The sequence below is a fragment of the Myotis brandtii genome, unplaced genomic scaffold (genome assembly GCF_000412655.1).
Source record: "Myotis brandtii unplaced genomic scaffold, ASM41265v1 scaffold132, whole genome shotgun sequence".
NCBI classification, from domain to species: Eukaryota; Metazoa; Chordata; class Mammalia; order Chiroptera; family Vespertilionidae; genus Myotis; species Myotis brandtii.
In genome coordinates, this window is record NW_005354673.1 from 4,094,493 (window position 1) to 4,106,179 (window position 11,687).

The window sequence follows — 11,687 nt, forward strand, 5'->3', positions numbered from 1 at the left end:
AGACCACAGCCTAAAGCATTTACCTCCCTCCACACCCACCTTTCCCCAGGAACCACCCCTGGGACATATAAACCTCCAATTACTCACTGCTGCCCAGCACAAGGCCACATCTATTCACGGAGTGGGTCAATCTTGGGCTAGCAAACTCGGAGTGAAATCCCTGAATGTGAAGGCACTGGGAACCACTTCAACCACACATGGTATTGGAAGGAAGGAGAGGTGCTGAGCTAATTACAGGAAACTGGAAGGATTATTCTAATTTTGGAGCTTCTGGAAGCTCAGTGAAAGTCTCTCTAGAGTAGGCTTGAACAGTGACATCGCCTGAGAGACTTAAAGGGCCATGGCTACTGGAGGGACTCGGAGCCATAACTACTGGAAGACACGGTGGAGGGAGCAAGAGCTGTGGACATGTGACATTCCTGGCCTCGGGCAACAATTCACTCCAAAGAAATATTTCCACCTCTTCCACCTTCCCTGGGCCAATATGAAACACAGGGAAATGTTTCTTCCCTACCTGCTTCCTACAGAGTGGGCAGAGGGTAGGAATTCCAGGATAATGACCTGGCAAGCAGGGACTGTTGGCATTCTGCCATTGCTTGGTGTGTCAATCATCAAACAGTCCCCCAGGTTGCTCGTGTACCCCACTTGACAAGAAGCTGGAGCTCCCAAAGGGTGACCAGTTCCACCAAGGAGGCATGGCTGGCAAGTGGCAGAGGCAGCACCAAATCCAGGAAGGTCAAGTCCAGAGTGGCACTGTCCCCACTCCTGACACCCCTGCCACTGGGGAAATGGATCTCCAGGAACTCATCTGTGCCCTGGACCAATCCAACATCCCTGGGCCTCTCAAGATTTGGTCCAAGAAGTTTCGGAGGGGAGGATGATGGGATATGTCTTCTCTCTAGTGATTTTGGTCACTAGGGTCTGCATGTCTCTGCAGCTTCTCCTCCCTGGCTTCCTGGGCACCTCCCACCACAGAGCCAGAGAGGCCCAGTCAGTGGGCGATGGTGAGCAAAACATAAATGTCTCATTCAGTCGTTGGTGGCATGGGGGGACAAGGGGAAACTCTAAGGAGATGGGGAGGGGAGTCAGCATACTCAATCAATGACCATCACTCACAGACAACAGGAGTAGGTGGACAGGAGGGAAGCAAAGAAGATTCTCAACGATTCTACGAAGGGAGATATGCCCCTGTGAAGAATAACCCCATGAATTATAAATGATTTTTTATAGAACTTCACAGCTTGCAAAGTCTGCACAATGGCATGTGAAGTACATATTGTTGCCACTCCAACTATATAGATGAGGAACTCTGACCAGACAGGCTGCAACTGAGGGCACCTGGAACCTCTAAAAACAGGAGTTGAGGGCCTAAAAAAAGGAGAGTTAGTGGGGAGACTTTCAAAGTAAGAGCTAAACCCCAGCTCCCCTCCTGACCCTGACAAGAGGGGAAAGACCTGGAGGCCACACCGCACACCAGGACAGCCATCCGAGGACAGAGGACTGAATCCAAGTCCACATGATGACCACGGGGTGTCCCAGCCCTCTTCCCTCTGCTGGTCCCCAGGCCTCCAGAACAGAGACGCTGGAGTCTCTCTCTGTGAGCCCCCCATCCCTACACCTACCCCTTTTCTTCCCAGACTGCAGATGTCTGCCCACCGGGCCTCCAGTGCCCCTTCTGCCAACCCCACACTCGAGACTCTGTCACCTTTCTCTCGGCTGATTTCACGCAAATTCAATTGGGCCTCAGCCCAGGCTGGGTCTTAAATACATACTCACTGAAATCCAATTAACCCTCAATAAAGGTCCTGCAATCAATAGTCGTCCTGTGGCTTGAGGAGGCTCCATCCAGCCTGGGAACGCGCTCCCGCACGACCTTTACTTTTAATGAAATCAATGGCAGTCACTGTCACCAGCTCTTAAAGTGACTGGCAAATATGAACATGGGTCAGGCCCTCGGTAATATCTGCTGCTAGGTTCAGAGATACAAGCAAACAAGGGCTCCTGCAGGCTGCTGGCTCCTCACAGCCCCACGTTCCCTGGCAGATGAGAACAGCTGTGCAGGGCTGCCTTGTTCCCAGAGGTGCAAATAAACCTAGGTGCCCAGGTCTTCTGGGCCTGGGGAAGGTGGTGTGTTTGGTTTTTTTGGGGTTTTTTTTGGGGGGGGGGTTATTTTTTGTTTTGTTTTTCTTTCTTTTTTTTTTAATTAAATCTTTATTATTCAGATTATTACAGTTCCTCTTTTTTCCCCCCATAGCTCTCCTCCACCCGGTTCCCCGATTTTTGTCCAGTCTCAGGGAAGGTGGTTTTTGAACTTCAATGAGTATCAGAACCCACCTAGAGAGTTTGTTAAAAATGCATATTCTTTAATCCTTTCCCCCTCCCAGATTCTGATTAGTAAATTTGGGGTGGGCCCCAGGAATCTGCATTGTTAAATAAGCTCCCCAGTGATTCTGAAATAGCTGGCTCAAGTCCTAGCTCCCAGCAGGCTGAGAATCATTGCTCTCTCAAATATCCAAGCAGGACATACCCTTAAAGTCCAGGTAATCCAAAACCTTCAATAAGAAAATTGAGGTCCAGAGAAGGAGAGTGATTTGTCCAAGGTCACACAGTGAGCCACTGGCAGAACTGGAGCTTGAACCCAAGTCTCTTGCTTCCTAACCTAGTGTTTCCCTACCCGAATCTATTGTGAACGGTTACTTAGGCTGGTCTTGAGGTCCTCACATGCTAGGCCCATTGGGGCTGGGATGTTGCAGGGTGAGAGGGCCTCTTCAAAGTGCAGTAGGATGACTCCACAAGTGGCTGGAGGGGTCTGGAGCCACCCCCACCCAACTCGAGATTCCTTCTAAAGCCAACCCCTACTGAGCCCCACCTTCTGGCTAAGTCACCAGCTTATAGCAGCTAAGATGCCAATAACCACCCTACACCCCAGGATTTGGCCCTTGTCACCCCTATCTGTCCCTTATACTTCCCTCCCCGAGGAATACACACAGCCAGGCCGTCCTCAGGAGCAAGAGTCACTCCAGGGATGGGCTCCCTGAGTCCCACAATCCTAGAACCTCAGAAACCTGTGAGAAACTTTCAGTAATGCGGGGTGTTTCATACTCTGTGTGTGTGTGCACTTGCATATACACATACATACACACACACACATACACACACACACATACCACCAGTCTTCCATGAGACCTGTGGCTTTGATATTAGCTGATAAGAGACATAATAGATTGGTTTCTACAAAGTAGGACCTATTGCTGGTCTACTCCCAACATCACCATTGGTCTGCCACAACACAGTGGAGCCCATGGCTCAGAGCCCCCTGTCCAGCCTATGGTTTCTGTGAAAGTATTTAATGACATCATTTCAGAATACCAAAGAGCTTTCTGGGTCATACAAACACTAGAAACACTAGAAATCTCTGGGGCAAGAGATTAAGGAATTAAGTAATTGATTCCTTAGGAATGCCTAAGCAATTAAGACAGTATGGTAACCCAGCCAGTGTGGCTCAGTGGTTGAGCATCGACCTATGAATTAGGAGGTCATGGTTCAATCCCGGTTGGGGCACATGCCCAGGCTGCAGGCTCAATCCCCAGTAGGGGGCTTGTAGGAGGCAGCCAATGGACGATTCTCTCTCATCGTTCATGTTTCTATCTCTCTCACCCTTTCCCTTCCTCTCTGAAATCAATAAAAATATATTTTTAATGGTATTATTGTAAGGGTAGATCCATAGACCAATGGAAGAGAACAGAGTTTTTGCCAGACCCAAAAGTCTAGACTGTATGATTTCATTTACATGAAGTTCAGTAGTGAGCAAAACTGCTCTTTGGTGTCAGAAGTCAGGGTGGCAGTATGGACTGGGAGGGGCATGAGGGAGCCTGCCGGGGTGTTAGAAATGACTTGAATCTTTATCTGGCTAGTGATTATGTGGTACCATTAAGATCTGGAACCTTACATAAGTTAGATCTAAGTCTCTGCTTTTTCATCTGTAAAATAGAGACAGTAAGACTTCCCTCCTAAGGTTCCAGGGCAGAAAGGGCCTGGCACAGGGGGCCAGGCCATCAGGAAACATTCGTGGTAAAGGAGGATACTAAGAATCAAAACAACAATAATCAACTAGCTCCCAATCTGGAACACTAACCACAGGCCAGGCGCTGTGCTAAGCATGGCTTGTGCACTAACTCAGCCCTCACATCTCTATCAGATGGAACAATGTCCATATGGAATGGGTGAGATGACCCTGGATGTAAGCTAGAGAGAGAAGGGCTGCAATCAGATAGTGTGTGGGCAGGAAAAGTTCTCGTCAGTGCTCCAACTCCTGGCTCGGGGAGTTACCGAAGTGGCCCAGATTCCACTGCAGTCCAAGGCAAATCCCTAGGAGGAAGATGGGAAGGCAGACAAGGAAGGACCTGAAGTCATGCAGACCTGGGTTCTAATCCCGACTCTGCTTCTGCTTGCTGTGTGAGCAGAAGCCATGAGCGCTCAGTCTCACCTCGTTGACATCAATCTTGTTCCTCTCCATGTAGTCTCTGTCATTGACCTGCCCGCCATCTAAAAACTCCATCAGAAGGACCCGCTTGGTGGACAGCTCCCAGTAGATTTGGGGGACCTGGAATAAGAAAGGGTGGGTCAGAAAAATCTGGGGGGCTGGGAGTCAGGGGGTGGGGTAGGGCGAGGACCACCAAGATGCCCAGAGAGCCAGGCAACAGCAGACACTCCTCCCAGGAACAGGAGAGAAGGCCTGAGAGGGGCCTCAGCAGTGGTAGGTGAGAAAGCGGGAGGCAGGACAAGAGAGAAGGCCAGGCTGCTTTCCTCCACCAGCCAAGCCCCAGCCCCCTCTTCTAGAGACCCCTCCTGCTTGGGGACCAGAGAAGGCTTCCCTGCCCTCTTTAATGCCTTCCAGGCACAATTAACAGCCAAAACTAAAACTGGGACTCAGGGGAAAATGTGTGGAACCTCTCACACCTGAGCAAGAGTTGGCATTAAAAGCTGTTTCCCTCTCTCACCAGGCTCATTTCAGGCTCCTGTCACAAATCTCAACCCTCTGCCTCAGTTTCCACACCTGTGCAATTGGTGTATTGTACCTATGCATGAATGTATAAATGTATGAACAAATGCATGTTTACTGGATGATCCATTTTTCGGTCAGGAAGTTACAAGTTTTCTCTTGCCCTTTCCTACAAGACCCTGTGGCAGACAATGCTGGATCCTAACCCAACACCTATTCCCAATCCTCCTCTTTCCCAGAGACAGGAAATACTAAATACTTCCTGGCCAGCCTCACAATAGGTATGGCCATGTGACACAGCTCTGGCTATGAAACATAGTAGAGGTCAGCTCGGGGGTCTGGAAAGGTTTTTATTTTCTAGATAAGAAAAGGGATGTTTGCAGATGATGCAACGATTCTTATACTTCTCTTCCTACCTTAAAGTGAGTGCGGTACTGGGAGCTGCAGCAGACCCCTTGCAACATGAGTAAAAATTCAAGGAAATCAGAGGTGTCAGCCCTAATATTGTTAAACCACAAAGATCATCAGCAGGCAACTTCTGCGAGTCTTCTTGCTATGTGAGGAAAAGAAATCCTTTCTGTCTAAGATCCTCTAAATCAGTGGTTCTCAACCTTGGCTGCACATTAGAATCACCTGGGAATCTTTTTAAAATCCTGATTTCTGGGCCTCATCCTCCGGAAATTCTGTTTCTTTGTTATGGGGTGAGGCCACAACATCCATTAGTAACAAAGAAACAGAATTTCCGGAGGATGAGGCCCAGAAATCAGGATTTTAAAAAGATTCCCAGGTGATTCTAATGTGCAGCCAAAGTTGAGAAACCACTGCTCTAAATCGAGCTATCAATTACCTGTAGACAAATGCATTCTCAACTGATACGCTTTCCCATCCTCTCTGACTCTGAAAACACCTAATAGCTAAAAAGAGAAGAGATTTCCCTAAGAAGAGGCAAGAGACTGGACTGCACCAAGGGCTGCTGGGCTGCCATGTGAGTGAACGACCCCCATCAGTCCCACGACGGTTGGGAAGGAGGAATTACCAGCTATCAGCACACCACGTCTCCCCAACAAGTTGATGGGTTTATTTCTACTTACAAATAAAGAAATAAAGGCCCTGGCTGGTTTTCTCAGTGGTTAGAGCGTCAGCCCATGGACCAAAGGGTTGCGGGTTCCATTCCCAGTCAAGGACACATACCTTGGTTGCAGGTTCCCCAGCCCTACTAAGGGCATATGTGGGAGGCAACCAATCCATCCAATCCATATGTCTCTCACATCCATGTTTCTTTCTCTCTCTCTCTCTCTCTCTCTCTCTCTCTCCCTCCCTCCTTCCGCCCTTTCACATTCTTTCTAGAAATCATTGAAAAAAATATCCTAAGGTGAGTTTAAAACAAAAAGAAAGGAAGGAAGGAAGGAAGGAAGGGAGGGAGGAAGGGAGGGAGGGAGGGAGGGTGGGAGGAAGGAAGGAAGGAAGGAAGGAAGGAAGGAGGAAGGGAAAAAGGAAGAAAGAGAAAGAAAGAAAAGGAAGAAAAGAAACAAGGGAAGCTGCCCTAACTGGTTTGGCTCAGTGGATGGAGCGTCGTCCTGCAAACTGAAGGGTCCCAGGTTCGATTCCGGTCGGGGGCGTGTACCTTGGTTGCAGGCGCATCCCCGGTGGGGGTGTGCAGGAGGCAGCTGATCGATGTTTCTCTCTCATCGATGTTTTTGACTGTCTCTCTCCCTTCCTCTCTGTAAAAAATCAATAAAATATATTTTAAAAAAAGAAAAAGAAACAAGGGAAGCTAATTCAAGTGTTTGGGGAATAAGTACTTCCCTCATCCCAAATCCCGAAAACTCATCTAGCAGTAAGAGAGCAGCTCTGACATCAAAACACCTGTTCCCTGTTCCTAGTTCTGCTAACAACTGTGTGACTTAGTCCAGCCCTGAGCTCCTCTACATCCCGATTCTCATTAGATAGGAGCCTGTTCCTGCCCCTCTCGATAAGGAGCTCTGAGCATAATTAGGGCCTGTGCACAAGCCTAAGGCTCCGGGCTCCCTGGAACAAAGGGTTCACTGCAATCAAGGTGTCATTCTGGTTTGCTACTTTCCTGCAGCTTTTGCCATTTGAAAATCTGTGACTCTCTGTTACTCTGAACTTGAAATTCAGTTTTGCTTGGCATTTTTCAAAAGGTATCTTTTAAAATGTAAGTGCAGCCCTAACCGGTTTGGCTCAGTGGATAGAGCGTCAGCCTGCGGACTCAAGGGTCCCAGGTTCGATTCCGGTCAAGGGCACGCACCTTGGTTGCAGGCACATCCCCGATGGGGAATGTGCAGGAGGCAGCTGATCGATGTTTCTCTCTCATTGATGTTTCTAACTCTCTATCCCTCTCCCTTCCTCTCTGTAAAAAATCAATAAAATATATATATTTTTAAAAAATGTAAGTGCAAGTCTGCTGCTGTTGTTCATGGCTTCCGAGCGCAAGGGACGTATTTGGGGTTAAGTTCTTCCCTCGGTGTGTCTGGAACAGAAGCGTGGCAGTGGGCACCTGGGGCTCTGCCGACAGGCGGTTACACCCCCATCTGAGCCACCTGGGCAACGTGTCAGCCACGAAGGAGCCACCGATAGAAAGAGAATCCAAAGGCTGGAGACTTTCCGGGCTTGTCAACCAGGGTCATGGGTGTGCTGGGTTCCCCCTCTACCACCTTCCCCCACCACCCCCAAAATGCAAACATCCCAGCCTCACAGCAGAATACATCCCTTGCTTCAGATGTTTAGATATGAAGTGACAGACATATCAAGCCTGGGAGATCTAGGCATTTGTCCTGGGAGCTCAGGGAAGACACTGACCCTCCTTGATGTCACATGGAAATGACTGCAAAATGCAAACCTGCTTCCTGCTCCGTGATGAGAAGCTTGGCTTGACACGGGGACTTGCCCCTGAATCGGCATGTGGGCAGAAGGGTTTGGGATGTAAGGGGAAACTCACTTCACCCAGACACCCATGTTGCACCTCTGACCCTTTCCCCTGCTTTTTCTATCAAGGACAGGAAAGATGAAAGAGGAAAATTTTTAAGTGGCAATAAGAACTACTGTCCACTTGCCCCCTGCCCTGCAACCCGCCCCATCAAAACTAAACCCTGGGAGGCTCATGACCAGGGCACCTGCTGACCCCACAGGCAGGGTCACACCAGCCATAAGCACCTCTGCATCCTGGGTCTCCTTGGAGGCCCCGCTGCTGTGGAATCCACCTGCCCTAAAGAAAGAGAGCCCAGATTCTGGAAAATTCCAGCTCCAGACCCTGGGCCTGTCTCACAGTCTGGCTTCCGCTTTGTTCCTGTGCTTTGGTCAACGCACCTATGAAGCAAGGCCTGGATCATCCGGACCAGTGCCCATCACCCACGGCCACAGCCCTCGGCACCCGTGCCCAGCGGAGCAGAGCACAGTCTCAGAGACAGTCTATCAGGCCAGAGCCCCGGCTGTGTCTCCTCCAAGCTGCGTGGCTATGGCCAAGTTTTATAACCTCTCTGAGGGCCAGTTTCCCCACCTGTAAGAGCGTGATGACCATCACAATAGAAGCAACACTCCCTACTTCCAAGTAGCACGGGTGGAAGTCCTGGTGCTCAACACAGAAGCACTCACCTTGCAGCGGCTAGACAACCAGAAGCTGCCATGTGACAGCCTCACAGTTTCACCTGTGGTTCTGATACACAACCAAAGCTCAGGGTTCATGGTACAGACAGTGCAGCATAATTCAGATATTCCCCCACAAGTTGTTACACGGGCAGAAGAGCAGAGGTTGAGCGTGTAGGCTCTGGAGCTGACTGCCTCGTGCAGAGCCTGCCTCTGCCCCTTACCAGGAAGCTGTGTGGCCTTGGGCAAAGGTTTCATCTCTCTGAGGCCCAGCTTTCCCACTGATGACATAGAACTAATACCAGCATCTCCCTTGTGGGGCTTTTATAAGGATTAAAACATAAACACATATAATGCACTTTAAAAATGTCTAACAGCATAAGCATGTAAAAAGCTTAACTAATATTGATTGTTATCCATTAGCAGTTCTGCGTCTTTGAGATTCTGAGAAAGCTGTGAGAGAGAATCATTGATGCCCAGCAAGGCTTGTCTACAGTGTCTAGGGAGGCCCAGCTCCTGGCCTCCCACTGAGGAACCGTGACCTTGGGGTGGTGAACACAGTGCAATACACAGAGGGTATATTCTAGAATTGGACCCCTGAAACTTCTATAATTTTGTTAACCAGTGTCAGCCCAATAAATTCAATAAAATTTTTAAAAAAAGAAAAGCTGTGGAGTGGCCCTACTCAAAAGATGGCGCCCATGCCCATCTCCACCTCCGTGAGTAGAGTTACACTCCCATCTCTTCCTGTCCCAAACCCTGCGGGTACCAGGCTCCTCCCTCCTACCTGTCCTAGCTGTCTCCCAGGTCAGTCACAGGCCTCACTGCCTGTCCTGTCCCTGCCCCGCAGCACACACACTCTGAAGCCAAATCCACAAATGCCCTGGTCTTGACCGTTCAGCCTGGCTGCCTCCTCACCCTGTTCCCGTCTCCCCACCATCGCATCTGCATTCAGTCCTTGTCTAAAGCCCGGAGATTTACAGCATAGGGCTGAGGCTATTACACCCCACTGGAAGGTGCTGTGCACACTGAGAGGTAAACTCTTTGCTGAGGCTTAATTACCCACAGATGTTGTGATGGGGTGCCAGTGAGCGAAAGCAATCTATCTCCAGTTTTAAGAGCTGGACTGGGTGTTCAGCACACAAAATTTGCTTCCCACTTGTTATTTATTTAGGCAAAATTAATGACTCAGGAACCTTAACGCTACCACCGTCTTAGGAATGGCGTTCGGGTTTTAGAAGCAGCAGGTCAAATAGTTACATTAATTATTTACCCATTTGGCATCCTCGTCTCAAAAATTTGTGTTATTATTATTATTACATGTCTTGGTCTGGCAGATGCCAGTTGGTCCCAGCCAGGGGACAATTTTGCTGTTTCCATGGGAACCATGGAGGAGATGGTTCTGTTTGTCTGGCTCATAGTTCTACCTCTGAAGAGTACCCCTGCCGGGTAAGAGGCAACAGAATGTCCTCAGCCGAGTAGCAGAGTCAAAGTCAGAAAAGCTGGGTTGCAGGCTGAGTATCTCCACTCTGACTGCTGTCTGCAAAATGGGATGCCGGTTGCTGGAAGAATTCACTGTCATCCTATCTGCATAGTGCTCAGTGCAGCGAAAGGAACATTCAGTAAATACTGCCTATTCCCTTGTATAACCAGCACTTCTTGGAAGCCCCCTCTGAGCTCCATATCCAGAGTGGAATTAAGTCCTTCCTCTTGGGCATCCACAGAGACATGGATAAGTAAGTCTCTGACATAGCATCACCAACCTGTACACAGCAACACATCTGTGTGTCTGTCCCTCACTAGATAGGTCGTTTTCCCAGGCAGGAGCCAACCATCTCTTACTCATCTACACATGCCCAGCTCCTAGCAATAGCAACAGGCTCCGGAAATGCTCAATCACTGAGGAAAAAAGGAATGAAAGAAATAGGATATGCAAGTGGAGGCTTATTTTAGACTCCAGAGCATAATGCTAATTACGTAATATTATTACCTGTCTGAGAGAGCCAAGTTTTCACTGAACTGGTGGTTTGAATGTCAAGGCTGGGGCAGTGTCACCAGATCTAGTCTGCGCATCTTTATTTACAGGCACAAGAGGGTCTGTGCATCCACGTCCCTGGGGGCAGCTGAGAAGAAGCCAGTCAAGCATACTCAGGGCATCCAGACAGACCTGACTCCCAACTTCCTCAAAGAGCTCAACTTTGCCAGTGACTATACCTTCCACCAAAACCAATATGCCAAGCCTGGCCAGTGTGGCTCAGTTGGTTCAGTGTCGACCCGTGCAGCAAGAGGTCACCGGTTCAACTCACTGTCAGGGCACATGCCTGGAGAAGCAGGATTGATCCCCAGTAGGAGGCAGCCGATCAATGTTTCTCTCATCAATGTTCTATCCCTCGCTCCCTCTCCCTTCCTCTCTCTCTAAAATCAATAAAAACATTTTAAAAAATGTGTCAAGATGCTACACTGATCACCACAGCTGTGGCTTTTCCTCCCTTCAGCCAAACTTTACAGTTCTTAGGTGGCCAGTGTAGACACACCCTCAGTCTCCCTGCCTCTGTTCATTGATCTGGATAGCAGAAGTATAAACACTACCTCTGTTTCTCACAATGTCCCCAAGACACATGAGCATCTTAGACCAGAGCAAGAGACCTGCCCATTCAATGTCCTGAGATACCCTCCCCAAGTGGGTGCTGCCTGACAGCTCTGGAAAAGCTCCTAAGGGCCTTGGGACGCCCCCTCCCACATTCTCCAGTGCTCCAGGGTTAAGAGAAAAGGGCTAATCTCTTCTGAGAGTTAAAAGCCAACCTCTTTTTCTCCACATCCTCGCCAGCACTTGTTGTTTGTTGATTTGTTGATGATAGCCATTCTGACAGGTGTGAGATGGTACCGCATTGTCGTTTTGATTTGCATCTATCACATGATTAGTGACTTTGAGCATGTTTTCATATGTCTCTTGGCCTTTCTTCTGTCTTCTTTCGAAAAGTATCTATTTAGGTCTGTTGCCCATTTTTGATTGGGTTGTTTATCTTCCTTTTGTTAAGTTGTATGAGTTCCCTGTAAATGTTGGAGATTAAACCCTTATCGG

At 48.9% G+C, this 11,687-nt stretch overlaps 1 protein-coding gene across 1 annotated transcript in view; it reads right to left on the reverse strand.

The window, feature by feature from the left end:
• The window catches only part of ADCK1 (aarF domain containing kinase 1), a 124,757-nt gene that overhangs the window by 17,539 nt on the left and 95,531 nt on the right, over nt 1-11,687 (reverse strand). Inside the window, exon 7 of the mRNA XM_005860149.2 lies at nt 4,487-4,603. Coding sequence (XP_005860211.1) covers nt 4,487-4,603 — 117 coding nt within the window. The remainder of the gene's footprint in view (nt 1-4,486; nt 4,604-11,687) is intronic.